Below are 15,698 nucleotides of genomic sequence, written 5' to 3' on the forward strand. Positions count from 1 at the left end.
GCTAATCCTGATTTCCCAGCTCCTTTCACTGGGTGTCCCAGCCTAACCTCATCAACAGTGCTAAACTGGAGGGTTTTGTATTGGATGTTTATATCAGTATCTGTGCATATTCTTCTTTATAGTTGTGTATATTAGATGCAGCTATATGAGAATTGATGTATACTGTCCCTTTAATGGAGACTATAATGAGCATTTTTTTCACTTACATAATATAATATGATATAATGTAACCAAATTATAATCCTGTGATAACCACTGTAGCCAGATGTTCTAGCAGTTATCAATGATACTGAAAGGAGATGAAGGAATTTTTAAAGGGAGAGGTCAGCTAACACCTGTTGTTCAAGGGTAAAAGGGATTCAGATAGATTATACATTCTTAAACAACTTTACTTCTATTATCACTTTTATTCATTCTCTTTGTATCCTTTGTTGAAAGAGCAGCAACGAACTACTGCAAACTAGCTAAACACATTGGTAAGCCAATGACAAGAAGCATATATGTGCAGTCACCAAATAGCAGCTTGCTCCCAGCTCCTGTGTCTACCTAGGTATGCCTTCCAACAAAGGATACCAAGTTAACTAAGCAAATCATATAACAAAAGTAAACTTGAAAGTTGTTTAAAATTGTATGCGCTATCCGAATCATGAAAGAAAAATGTTGGGTTTCATGTCCCTTTTACAAGGAGGAAGGAAGATATAGTTTTGAAAGAGGTGAATACAAATGTATGGAATGAAAGCGAGAAACAGGGTAAATGGTTTAAAAGAGAGATATAGGAATGTAAGATTCTGGAACAAATTACTAACAACATTTTTAATTATAGATTTGTTTGGTCCTTGGTTGGTTGCTTAAAGGGACAGTATACAGCAAAATATTTTCTTCCCATAATGTAAAATTGCTGGTTTTATGCTTTGAAACCACAGTCTATTACAATGGGTTGAGCGTAGGTAAAATAAGATTTCATTAATGTTATCACTTTTCCTTATCATATATCTGTTTGCAAAGCAAAGCCCAATAGAGAGAATAATGGCAACTTATCATTTTATTAGTTATCTCTTCTACACCCCACCAGGAGTGTCATTTCTTCTGCTGGCTGTGTTTACATTGCATATGAAACCCAAAATGTTTCTTTCAGTATTCAGATAGAACATACCATTTTAGACAACTTTCCAATTTATTTATTTTATTTAATTTCTAATTTTACCTAAGCATACCTAGGTAGACTGAGGAGCTGGGAGCTTGCTGCTGATTGGTGGCTGCACATACTGTATATACATCTTATTATTGGCTTACCAGTGTGTTCAGCTATCTCCCAGTAGTTCATTGCTGCCCCTTTAACAATGGATACAAAGAGAATTAAGCTAATTTGATAATAGAAGTAAGTTGGAAAGTTGCTAAAATTGTATGCTCTGATTTAAAAAAGAAAGAAATTGTGTTTCATGCCCCTTTAAGACCAGAAACTTTCAGTATAGGTGAGGATTCCACAGGCTAAATCAGCTATTTTAAATGCCGAAATAAGGGTAAACAAGCTCATTTTTAATACACTCCAGCAGGTAAGATGGATCACTACGAACAAATTAAAAGTGAGAGCATTTTTGGGTAAACTGTCCCTTTAAAATACCAAATCTTCATGGCGAGTTAAATTTGTGGTTTCTAGGCCTCTGGCTATCTGCTCTGTTGTATAACAGATCTCTGGTTATTTGATTTGTAGTTAATTGGGCCTCTGGTTATCACTCAGTTTTGTTTTTTAAATCTAATGCCAACCAAAACAGCTTAAATGATAAGCAACACATTTAGTTTTGTGACATTAATAACCAGTTTGGGTTCTTAAATCTAACATTTTAAAGTAAGACTTTATAGAGAGTAGTAAGGAGATAACTCAAACTCCAGTCTTGTACACAGTAGTATTCATCACAGAACTAACAGTTAGACTGTCCCAAATATGTTCTACTCCAGCGTAGGAAAAAGTGTATTCCCTGTTCAATTTGAGTCTTTAATTGCAAAGTGATAATGTTATGGTGTTTTTTGTTGATTTAAAAAATAAAAATAGAAAATTGATGTTTCACTTATCATTGACACGCTCAGAACCTATTAATAGCCACAAAGCTGTCATGCTGGAAGAATAGAGGTGTTACTGCTGCTTATTATATACTATAACTAAACACTTTAACACTCCCGGGTTCATTTTATATATCTTTTTCATTATTCATTTAGTAAGTTGTTATAAATATGTGGATTATCCTTTCAGAAAAAGTTAATAGTTAAAGAAAATAAAACTCCTTGGAAAATGCACTAAAGGGAGTTGAATTCCCAAATGTTTATTTTTAGTTTCCAATTTAACTAATTAGTTTTATTTTCTTGGTATCATTTGTTGAATGAAAAACCAATGCATTACTGGGAGCTAGCTGTACAGATTGTGTGAGCCAATGACAAAATGCATGTTTGTGCAGCCACCAATCAGCAGCATAAGGCTATCCTAAGAAAACAGTAACATGTAATAGGAGTAGACTTGATGGGCCTTTTGGTTCATATCTGCCATCAAATTCAATGTTTCTAGCATTCTATGTCCATGTAGTGCATTGTTGCTTCTGAGCCTTACCTAGGGATACTTTGCAAGAAAGGATATCAAGGATACCACAAGAATAAGAATGCTATTAATGTGAGTGGTGTTAGCACTCAGAAACACTAACAATTAAGGGCTCCATTTGTAATCTAGGCCAAAATGTTTAATTGTACATAGAAAGAAAAAAATATTTTAATTATTTGTTTTGCTTATTTGTCCTGTAATTTAACTCCAGATGCCTTATCCTGCTACATTCCACATAATGGTTGTTTGATCACTGCATTAGCTCATTAGTGCAGCAGACATTAGGATAGGTCTGCAACAGAAGATCAGTACTTGGCAGTTATTCAGTAAGGCAACAGGATATCAGAATCCACAAAGCACGCTAAAGATGCAAAGCAGACCTATACAAAGGCACTCAAATAGGCAATAATGTCTCAGATAAAGCAAATAAAGGGTGCAAAAGCACATTCACAATGTGTTACTTATATACATACTATTGCATTACATTTTACCAGCTCACGAAAAAAATCACCAGGTGTTAAATGCAAAGCTGCAAATTGCTGTGATCAAGAGTTAAGTATTTGCTATTCAGTCTTGTTTGTTTAAAACCAAAATCTTCTTACAGGTAAAGACTGCAGCAAATAGAAACATCCTTCTATACACTAAAGTCTGTACAGTGAAGTTTTGAAAATGTTGTCTGTAAAGTGAGTTCCTCAACGTTGGACTATGTCCTAAAGCTAGTCACTTAGTGGTTTCACGACTTTCTATGTACGAAGCAGTATAAACTGCTCCTAAGCCCTTATAGGACAGGTTTGCACATGTGAGCCTGCTCCCCTCAATGTAAGAAGCAGGGGTCATCAGCTTGCTCAATTAGGGTGATTGACAGACCCTTTTATTACGCAATGCTATTCACATAATTCATTTTTATTATTAAATATATTTTTCTATATATATGTGATAATGATAATGTAAAATAAATATTTATACCTATATATCTATAGTAATAGCTATATAGGTATATATATATATATATATATATATATATATATATATATACTGCATAGACAGATGATAGATATTTACAATAAATAATAACTTTCATCTGCAAAAAACTTTCTTCTAGGGAAGTTTACGCTCGAGCGAAAGTGCTAAATAGCCCCACTTGTAATCTGGCCCATAATTAATGGACAAGTATACCCATCATTCCTGTATATGAATGTCATTCAGTTTGTTTAACACAGCATTCAGATTGCAAAAGTGTCATTTTACACATACTTTAGAGACTTTACAAAGGGATTTGGTTTCTGTTACACTTTCACACTATTTGCCTGATCTGTTTGCATCCTTTTGTAAGTTGTAAGGTTTTGATTGATGTTCGCAAGGTGTAAAGTGACATGGTAAACATGGTGCTAATTCTCATTTAGTGATTCCCATTGATTTCAATGGGAGATACAAATTATAAACCATGGGAAAGATTTAGGAAGCTTGAAGCAAACAAATCGGGTCAATGTAAACTGCTAAGGGACATTCAGCATTAAACGGGAAACATTAACCCTTTACGTAGGACAATAATTAAATAGCGACAACAAGGTGAGCACACTCTAGGTATACTCTTCAACAAAGTATAGTAAAGAACCAAGTAAATTTCATAATAGTAAACTAAAAAGTGTTTTAAACTTGTAAAAAAACAAATTTTAAGTTTCACATCCCTTTAATGATAATATATATTTCTTAGAAATTACAAGGAATTTAAATATCTATAATTGATGGTTAGTGAAATAGCAGAATTTCTGTATAAAAATATGTGGATTCTGTTTACAAATAACTGCTATCAATAATAATCATAATAATAAAATGAATAATAATAAAATATATATATTATTAATACCAGATTCTGGATTACATTAACATATACTGGTAATAATTCTATGCCAGTACAACTATAATCTAAAATCAACATAATATTGTTAAATAACACATCAGAAATCACATATGTCTTAACATTGATATAAATTATATTTAATTAGAATAATAAAAGTAAAAAGCTCATAATTTAATTAAATGACTGACTTACTTCGTAAATAATTAAAAGCAGTACTTTCCATTTCATACAGCCTTTTAATTTGATAATATCTGTAATTTAGCTGTTTGAGAGTACTAATGACACCTCTGTATCTTGCAATCTCCTAAAGCATCTCGTCCTAGGTCTTAAATGAGCCAATCAATATACATTATTAAAACAAAGGACATAATGCCGTTATTGCTCCTGTGCATGTGACAAATAGAAAGACTTAAATAAAGTAGTTTACTTGTTCGTTTGGCAGGTCATATATTATGCATGTTCGATTTTCTCAGCAGGACCCACATACTGTAGGAGAAGTTCAAGAATTCAATAAAATTAGCTTAGAATCGTTAGCTGTAAATTAGACATTCATTTAGGATAATTCTGTTATCAATGCTGGTCTGCTTCCCTTTGGTATCGCTTTGTCAGTGCTAGTCTGATAAATTCATTTTATTTCCTGGGAGATACAAAATGTCACTTTTGGAGTTAAATGCCAACATCTACAATGTAAAACAGAAGGAAAGAAAATACTAATTTCAAAAGCATAGAGGAAACTAATGAATCCCTAGTGAAATAATATCTTTTGTTCAAGGGTGGTACAATTAAATGGAGCTCTATACAATTATTTCTATCACTTCACACTGCAGAGCTTATTAAAACTTTTCATTTTTATTCTTCAGCTCTTAAACCTGCAGCCACCCTGCAGAAAACAAAAAGACAGATAGATGCTTTTGTTCAGTCTGCTATGAGACTGCATCTCCATGTCAGAAAAGCATTTAGCTCCAGTGAAATCAACAAAGTAAACTGATTCCTTGACACGGAGAAGCTGCCTTGCAGCATAATTACTAGAATGGTAGTAAACTGGAAAAAAAAACATTATTCTCTCACAATAAATGGACCATGTATATTGAGTAAGGATTCTGCAAACATAATGAGTTATACCGCCTAAGGTGAGATATGTATCTCTATTGAGAGAAACCACTAATTCTTGTGGAATTCAGGAAAGCCTATTTACTAAAGTATGATCTCTCCACACTTTTCTGAATAGGCTCTAAAGTGTGGAAATTACTAGATCGAAAACTCCTATTTTTACATACAAAGGAAGTGTAAAATTTAGAAATTTTAAAAATATATTTTTAAATTAGAATTGGCAGTCCAGGGACATAGCCATTAAAGAGCATATTAAAGGGATATGAAACCCAAATTTCTCCTACATTGGTGTATCCGGTCCACGGCTTCATCCTTACTTGTGGGATATTCTCTTCCCTTACAGGAAGTGGCAAAGAGAACACACAGAAGAGCTGTCCATATAGCTCCCCTTAGGCTCCGCCCCCCCCAGTCATTCTCTTTGCCGCTCTAGCTAGTAGCACCTCCACGGGGGTGGTAAAGAGTATGTGGTGTTAGTTGTAGTTTTTTGTTTCTTCTATCAAGAGTTTGTTATTTTAAAATAGTGCCGGCTTGTACTATTTACTCTGCAGCAGAAAGTGATGAAGATTTCTTCTAAGAGGAATATGATTTTAGCACCAGTAACTAAAATCCATGGCTGTTCCCACGCAGGACTGTTGAAACCAGAGAACATCAGTTGGGGGGAACAGTTTGCAGGCTTAACTGCTTCAGGTATGATCAGTCATTTTTCTAACAAGAGCATGTAATGCTAGAAGAGTGTCAGAATTTCCCTCTGGGATAGGTAAGCCATTTTTCTTAGACTCAGTATAAATTGATGGCTTATATTAAGGGCTCTATGCTGGTTGACACTAATTGTGGGCTTAATCGATTGCTTTTTAGCATGTTTTTGGCTATAAATAAGGTGTTTTTTCGAACTTTAAAACACTTTTGGGGTTTAATTTGCGCCTGGCACTTAGTTAGACACCTATTCTAGTCAGAAAGGCCCCTCCACTCTGGAATGAAGAGAAAGGAGGCCTCATTTTCGTGCCTCAATTGCGCAGTGTTTTTTGACTAGGCAGTGCATGCAGCATCACGTGGGGAGTCCAGAGGCTCAGAAAAGGACTCCAGAGAGGCTTATTTGCTACCAAAATTATCCCTAAGGAAGGTAAAGGCCACAGTGGAAGCTGTGGCAGGGGACTGTACTGTGTTAACCGGTTAATAACTGTTATTAGCTCCGGTTTGGGCATTGAGGGGTTAATTGGTCTGAAAACTTGTGTGCAATCTTTTCAAAGCATTAAGACACTGTGGTGAAAATTTCATTAAAATCGGATGTTTATTTGATGGTTTTTTGATGTTTCAGTAATAAGTGTGCACTTTTATTATTTAAAGAGACAGTAATGTTTTTGTAAAAAATAATTTTTATTGCATTGAAGTTCTGTTAATGTCTGTCAAACATGTCTGATCCTTCAGATAGCCTATGTTCTGTATGCTCAAAGTCCAAGGTGGTTCCCCCATTAAATTTATGTGTGAAGTGTGCCATAGCGTCCAAGCAGCTTAAGGACCATACAATCACACTTAAAAATATAGCCCAAGATGATTCTTTAGATGAAGGTAGTGAAGATAGCTTGCTATCCTCTCCTTCTGTGTCAATACCAGCTATGCCCGCGCCAGCGTTGCCCAGTACATCTAGCGCACCAATTATGATTACTATGCAACAGTTAGCGACAGTTAGCGACAGTAATGGATAATTCTCTTTCAGCATTTTTATCTAAACTGCCAGCTTTTCTTAGGAAGCGTGATTGCTCAGTTTTAAACACAGAAAATGAGCAAGCTGACGCAGAGGATAATTTATCTGTAGTGCCCTCACATCAATCTGACTTGGCGGTGAGGGAGGGCCTGTCTGAGGGAGAAATTTCTGACACAGGAAAAGTTTCTCAGCAGGCAGAGCCTGATACCATAGCATTTAAATTTAAGCTAGAACACCTCCGCGCCCTACTTAAGGAGGTCCTAGCTACACTTGATGATTGTGAACCTTTGGTGGTCCCAGAAAAATTGTGTAAAATGGACAAATTCTTAGAGGTCCCAGTACACACTGATGCGTTTCCGATACCCAAGAGGGTGGCGGATATAGTGACTAAGGAGTGGGAGAGACCAGGTGTACCTTTTGTTCCCCCCCTATATTTAAGAAAATGTTCCCCATTGTTGACCCCAAAAAGGACGCGTGGCAGACGGTCCCTAAGGTAGAGGGGGCAGTTTCAACACTAGCTAAACACACGACTATACCAATAGAAGATAGTTGCGCTTTCAAAGATCCTATGGATAAAAAAATAGGTTTGCTTAAGAAAATTTTTGTTCAACAAGGTTTTCTTCTTCAACCAATTTCTTGCATTATTCCTGTAACCACGGCAGCGTCCTTTTGGTTTGAGGAATTAGAAAACTCGCTCCAGAAGGAGACTTCTTATGATGAAGTCATGGACAGAATTCACGCTCTGAAGTTGGCTAATGCCTTCATTACAGATGTCGCTTTTCAGTTAGCTAAATTAGCGGCGAAAAATTCAAGTTTTGCAATCGTGGCGCGCAGAGCACTTTGGCTAAAATCTTGGTCGGCGGATGTGTCGTCCAAAACAAAATTGCTTAATATTCCTTTCAAGGGTAAGACCCTATTCGGGCCAGAGTTGAAAGAAATTATTTTGGATATCACTGGGGGAAAGGGCCATGCCCTCCCACAAGATAGACCCTTCAAAGCTAAAAATAAGTCTAATTTTCGTTCCTTTCGCAATTTCAGGAACGGACCAGCTGCTACCTCTTCAGCCACTAAGCAAGAGGGTAACGCATCCCAGCCCAAACCAGCATGGAAACCATTGCAAGGCTGGAACAAAGGTAAACAGGCCAAGAAGCCTGCTGCTGCTACCAAGACAGCATGAAAGATTAGCCCCCGATCCGGGACCGAATCTAGTAGGGGGCAGACTTTCTCTCTTTGCTCAGGCTTGGGCAAGAGATGTTCCGGACCCCTGGGCACTAGAAATTGTCTCTCAGGGGTACCTTCTAGAATTCAAAGACCAAAGGGAAGGTTCCACATGTCTCGCTTATCTTTAGACCAGATAAAGAGACAGGCATTCTTACATTGCGTAGAAGACCTTTTAAAAATGGGAGTGATACACCCAGTTCCAATACCAGAACAAGGGCGGGGTTTTTACTCAAACCTGTTTGTAGTTCCCAAAAAGGAAGGAACTTTCAGGCCAATTCTGGATTTAAAGATCCTAAACAAATTCCTCAGAGTTCCATCATTCAAAATGGAAACCATTCGGACAATTTTACAAATGATCCAGGAGGGTCAATATATGACTACCGTGGACTTAAAGGATGCGTACCTGCATATTCCTATCCACAAAGATCACCATAAGTTCCTAAGGTTCGCCTTTCTGGACAAACATTACCAGTTCGGATTGGCCACTGCTCCCAGAATTTTCACAAAGGTGCTAGGGTCCCTTCTAGCGGTACTAAGGCCAAGGGGCATTGCAGTAGCACCTTATCTAGACGACATTTTAATACAAGCGTCGTCTTTTCACAAGACAAGGGCTCATACGGACATTGTTCTAGCCTTTCTAAGGTCTCACGGGTGGAAGGTGAACATAGAAAAGAGTTCTCTGTCCCCGTTCACAAGGGTTCCCTTCCTGGGAACAATAATAGACTCGGTAGAAATGAATATCTTTCTGACGGAGTTCAGGAAGTTAAAACTTTTGAACACCTGTCGAGTTCTTCACTCCATTCCCCAACCCTCCATAGCTCAGTGCATGGAGGCAATAGGACTAATGGTTGCGGCAATGGACGTGGTTCCCTTTGCTCAAATTCATTTAAGACCATTGCAACTGTGCATGCTCAAACAGTGGAATGGGGATTATGCAGATTTGTCTCCCCAGATACAAATGGACCAGAAAACCAGAGACTCACTCCTCTGGTGGTTGTCTCAGGATCACCTGTCTCAGGGAATGAGTTTCCGCAGACCGGAGTGGATCATTGTCACGACCGACGCCAGCCTCTTAGGCTGGGGTGCGGTCTGGGAGTCCCTGAAAGCTCAGGGTCTATGGTCTTGGGAAGAATCTCTTCTCCCGATAAACATTTTGGAATTGAGAGCGATATTCAATGCACTCCAGGCATGGCCTCAACTAGCGGAGGCCAAATTCATCAGATTTCAGTCGGACAACATGACGACTGTAGCGTACCTCAATCATCAGGGGGGAACAAAGAGCTCCCTGGCGATGAGGGAGGTATCCAAGATCATCAAATGGGCGGAGGATCACTCCTGCCATCTATCAGCAATTCACATCCCAGGAGTGGACAACTGGGAAGCGGATTATCTGAGTCATCAGACTTTCCATCCGGGGGAGTGGGAACTTCACCCGGAGGTTTTTGCCCAGTTAACTCAACTATGGGGCATTCCAGATCTGGATCTGATGGCGTCACGTCAGAACTCCAAAGTTCCACGTTACGGGTCCAGGTCCAGGGATCCCAAAGCGACATTAGTAGATGCCTTAGTGGCGCCTTGGTCGTTCAATCTAGCTTATGTCTTTCCACCGTTTCCTCTTCTCCCCCGGCTAGTAACCAGGATCAAACAGGAGAGGGCTTCGGTAATTCTGATAGCTCCTGCGTGGCCACGCAGGACTTGGTATGCAGACCTGGTGAATATGTCAATGGTTCCACCATGGAAGCTACCTTCGAGGCAGGACCTTCTAATTCAAGGTCCATTCGAACATCCAAACCTAGTTTCTCTGCAACTGACTGCTTGGAGATTGAACGCTTGATTCTAGCGAAGCGTGGGTTTTCGGAATCAGTTATAGATACTCTGATCCAGGCTAGAAAGCCTGTCACCAGAAAGATTTACCATAAGATATGGCAGAAATATCTTTGCTGGTGTGAATCCAAGGATTACTCATGGAGTAAGATTAGGATTCCAAGGATACTATCTTTTCTCCAAGAAGGATTGGAGAAAGGTATATCAGCTAGTTCTTTAAAAGGACAGATATCTGCCCTGTCTGTTTTGTTGCACAAGCATCTGGCAGCCGTGCCAGATGTTCAGGCGTTTGTACAGGCTTTAGTCAGAATCAAGCCTGTCTACAGACCTGTGACTTCTCCATGGAGCCTAAATTTAGTTCTTTCAGTTCTTCAGGGGGTTCCGTTTGAACCTCTACATTCCATAGATATTAAGTTACTATCTTGGAAAGTTTTGTTTTTGGTTGCTATTTCTTCTGCTAGAAGAGTGTCTGAATTGTCTGCTTTGCAGTGTAATTCACCTTATCTGGTGTTCCATGCAGATAAGGTTGTTTTGCGTACCAAACCTGGTTTCCTTCCAAAGGTTGTTTCTAATAAGAATATTAACCAGGAAATTATTGTTCCTTCTCTGTGTCCTAATCCAGTTTCTAGGAAGGAACGACTGTTACACAATCTTGATGTGGTTCGTGCTTTAAAATTCTATTTACAAGCAACTAAAGATTTCAGACAAACATCATCCTTGTTTGTTGTCTATTCTGGTAAGAGGAGAGGTCAGAAAGCGACTGCTACCTCTCTTTCCTTCTGGCTGAAAAGCATCATCAGATTGGCTTATGAGACTGCTGGACAGCAGCCTCCTGAACGAATTATAGCTCATTCCACCAGAGCTGTGGCTTCCACATGGGCTTTCAAGAATGAGGCTTCTGTTGAACAGATTTGTAAGGCAGAGACTTGGTCTTCACTGCATACATTCACCAAATTTTACAAATTCGATACTTTTGCTTCTTCGGAGGCTATATTTGGGAGAAAGGTTTTACAAGCAGTGGTGCCTTCCGTTTAGGTTACCTGACTTGTTCCCTCCCTTCATCCGTGTCCTAAAGCTTTGGTATTTGTTCCCACAAGTAAGGATGAAGCCGTGGACCGGATACACCAATGTAGGAGAAAACGTCTTTCTCCTACGGTGTATCCGGTCCACGGCCCACCCTGGCATTTGGTCAGGTTTAAATTTATTTTTCCAAACTACAGTCACCACTGCACCCTATGGTTCTCCTTTTTCTCCTAACCGTCGGTCGAATGACTGGGGGGGCGGAGCCTAAGGGGAGCTATATGGACAGCTCTGCTGTGTGTTCTCTTTGCCACTTCCTGTAAGGGAAGAGAATATCCCACAAGTAAGGATGAAGCCATGGACCGGATACACCGTAGGAGAAAGAAATTTATCAGGTAAACATAAATTCTGTTTTTTTCTTTAATGATTCAGATAGAGCATGCAATTTTAAGCAACTTTCTAATTTATTATCAATTATCAAAAGCTTATTCTAAGCTTACATTTCTGCTTTTTTCAAATAAAGATACCAAGAGAACAAAGAAAAAATGATAATGGATATAAATTAGAAAGTTGCTTAAAATTGACTGCTCTATCTGAATCATGAAAGAAAAAATGTGGGTTTCATATGCCTTTAAATAATAACCTAACTTCAGTTAGATAAAGGGCCTTTAAGACCAATTGCTTTTGTGTGAAATTGTGCTTGTCTCACTCTACATAAAGAAGGCATAAAGGACATTCTTTGACCTAAGTTTTCTTCAAAATACTGCAATTTGCATTAAAGGGACACTGAACCCATATTTTTTGTAATTTACCTTGATTTTTTTCATATAAACTAGCTGCTTTCGCCTGTTGAAATCACTGCTTGTACGGACTATAGAAAATATAGGTATACAGCAGCAGCAATCAACCTCCCAGTTAGGACTGGGATAGGCAGAGAGGCCAGTCCATTTAAAAGGGTGCTCCAGTAGCTGCTTTGAATAAAATTAACTCATAAGCTTGTTGCCTGCATACATTTTCCATTAGAATTACAGGTAAAGGAGACAAAATAAATAATAAAAGTATACAGTGTTTTAATTTTCATATTAGAACATTTCATAGGGAATTTGGTCCATTTAATGGTCCACAAAACATGACAGCTATTAAATAAAGGTGGTAACCATGAATTTCACTCATCCCTATGCATTTTTGGATGGAAGCTGATTGCTGTTAACCAATAATAATTATCTTATTATCATTAATACAGAACTTTATCCCCTAAGGAAATTCCAAGCATTTATCCCACAGTGCTTAGCTTTAAAGGGACAGTGTACAAAATTAACCTACCATTTCATGATCTCTCTGTCCAGCCCTTAATTAGGAGTGTGTGTTTTTATATTTCTAAATGTACACAGCTTTTCTATAACCATTATTTAAGTACTGAAATATTCAGCATAGGTAGAGATAAAAACAGATATTTCAAATTGCAAAATAAAGATAAATGAACTATCTCTATTGTAGTTTAGGAACATGTTTTATGTTCCAATTAGCTTACACAGTTTACAACATAATGTAAACTAGATCTATATTTTGTTCCTTATTTGGATAGCTAATGATAAAAAATGGGAAGAGTTTATTTTTTAATTAAATTATTAAAACACTTTGGTAAATTCAATATTTTAAGTATCATCATCAGCAATTACCAAATTTCTAATGTTCCAAGCAGGGCCACCCTTAGCATTTGTGGGGCAATGGACAAACAAATTTGTGGGGGGCCTTTACTCTGCCCCCTTATTTCCCTCCCCCAGTATGTCCCATACCTGTCCCAACATTCAGTGTGTCCTAAAAGAATAAGACTATGGGGCCGATTTTACACCGGATCACGGATCATGTCCTCCGCACATCGATAAATACTGACAGCATACGCTGTCGGCATTTATCATCGCACAAGCATTTCTGGTGAAATGCTTGTGCAATGTCACCTCCTGCACATTCCCAGCCAATCAGCCGCAAGCAGGGGGTGTCAATCACCTCAGAGGTGGCAGACGAGTTAATGAGCAGCGGTCTTTTGACCGCTGCTTCTTAACTTATGTTTCCCCAGAGCCTGAAGGCTTGCACGGAAACTGCTACATTCGCAGCATAATAAATTGGCCCCTATATATTACACAACCTTCATAAACTAAATGTAGGATGTACATTACAGCTTCCTATGTCCTCACCCCTGACAATGAGCCTCCCCCCCCACACCAAATATATTTAATTGGTCTATATGGATCAGTTGTGTTACTTTTTCTCCTGAAATATAGCATTGTAAATTAAAAATATTTTCTGTGCTTGCATTTCTCACAGAATAAGCAAAGAATCGTACATTATTTTATCTTACGTGCGTGCAGTATTTTTAATTTGAAGCTGTCCTATAACACATTGGAAATAACATAGGATTCATGTTCTTTTCTCATTGCATAAATGCTTTATTTTTTAGGCTTTCAAGAGGGAGCTAAAAGCAAAAGAACCTGTTATTATGAGTGCACTTGATACTGTGAAAATATTCTTAGCCAATCAGCCTTTTGAGGGTCTGGAGAAGCTGTACCAGGAGCCACAAGGTAATTTATTTGAATACAGAGCTGTAATCACATATTGACAGAAGGATCATAGTGACTTAGAATTTCATGAATTTTCAGAACTATCGTTATTGCATTTTGAACCACTAAATCTCATCAATAAAACAAAACAGAACTATACATAATCTTGAACAAAGCAGAACTGTACACGTACATGAGTCTTTTGTTTGCAGTGCAACCAAATCCTTTTTATAAGGTTCTATAAATTATATAGTTTTAGTTCAAATTTGATGAAGCTGCGTTCAATCATAAATTTGTTATAGATGTTTTATAGGACTGATGCACATAACTGTCCTAATGACAGGCACAATATAAAATACAATTAAAAACTAAAGTAAGTTTATTATCCTAGTTCTACATTAAGAGATCTGTGCAGTTAGAAGAAGAATAAAAGACCCTATGTTTCCTGGTCCCTAATTATTCTTACAAAAAATTATAAAGGTCTCACGGCCTCTAAAAGTTTCCAAAATATATGCTCATGTTAAAGGGCCACTTAATGCAGTAGAATTACATAATTAACAAGTGTATAATTAAAATAACATGCAATAACATCTACTCTGAATTTCAAATTAGCAGTCGATTTTGTTTTTTGAAAAATGTATTTTTTTCTCTCCCATTTTCCGGCCCCCTGTATCATGTGACAGACATCAGCCAATTACAGACTAGTATACGTATACCTTGTGAGCTTGTGTACATGACCAGAAAGTGGGAATACATAAAGACTGTACAAAATTTGATAATTAAAGAAAATTGGAAAGTGTCTTAAAACTGCATTTTCTATCTTAATGATAAAAGTTTATTTTGACTTGAATGTCCCTTTAATTATTTGAGTATGCATTAGCTGTAAGGTCACCTTACTAATGTATCAAGCAACTTTTTTGGGCAGTTAAAATGCTAGAGGCAATGAGGCCATTTTAGATTTTAGAGGACCAGTCAGGGACTTATGACCATGAGTAAGAACACAAAAAGACATGTAACAGTGTGGTTACTGTATGCACTTTAAAACCCTCTGAAAAGGGTGACACTTTTATCATAACTAATCTTAGCTGTACCATTTTCCACAGCAAAGATATAAACATTCTAAGCTTAGTTATAATTCTTTCTATTTACTAAGGTGTATATTAACTTTAGTGGCAGAAACATGATTTCACATCTCACATAATTATCTCCTGAAAAGTGCAGATAATCTTGAAAATGCAGAAGTAAGCTAAAATGCATCAGTGAGATAGTGTTTTACTACACAGATCAGTATTATTGACATGAATGGTCAATGTATCTATAAAGTGGCTCCTCTGTGCAGATTATTTAGCTCTTTGTCACATGCAGAACAGGCTGTATAGGCAGACTTGGATATCAATATACTGGGAAAAAGAAAAATGTAAAAAAAAGAAGCAAATAATTTCTCTTCTTCAAACAAACAACCATGAGCTATAACTAGCAGCTAATGATCTTTATATACCATACATCTAGAATGACCCAGTAATATATCTTTATATACCATACCAGTAATGATCTTTATATACCATACATCTAGAATGGCCCAGTAATATATATTATACCAAGGTTGACTTTATTTGACTATATCATAAAGCCAATGCTTACAATACAGTAGTAAAACTTAAGTCCCATACTAGAGTATGATCTTATAAACCTGAATACCACCAAAACAGTCACTTGTGTTTCTCCGTGTAAATACTAAAACTCCTTAAAAATGTACCAAATGCATGTAAAGCAGGAAAAGAAATTGATAAACATTTATAATTGCTAGAAATAAAA

The 15,698-nt window shown here is 37.4% G+C and overlaps 1 protein-coding gene across 5 annotated transcripts in view; it reads left to right on the plus strand.

The window, feature by feature from the left end:
- The window catches only part of DMD (dystrophin), a 4,487,195-nt gene that overhangs the window by 3,627,033 nt on the left and 844,464 nt on the right, over positions 1–15,698 (plus strand). For all 5 annotated transcript variants that reach the window (XM_053707599.1, XM_053707595.1, XM_053707596.1 and 2 more), the window contains one exon: positions 13,784–13,904. In XM_053707599.1, coding sequence (XP_053563574.1) covers positions 13,784–13,904 — 121 coding nt within the window. The remainder of the gene's footprint in view (positions 1–13,783; positions 13,905–15,698) is intronic.

The sequence above is a fragment of the Bombina bombina genome, chromosome 3, assembly GCF_027579735.1.
Source record: "Bombina bombina isolate aBomBom1 chromosome 3, aBomBom1.pri, whole genome shotgun sequence".
Taxonomy (NCBI): Eukaryota; Metazoa; Chordata; class Amphibia; order Anura; family Bombinatoridae; genus Bombina; species Bombina bombina.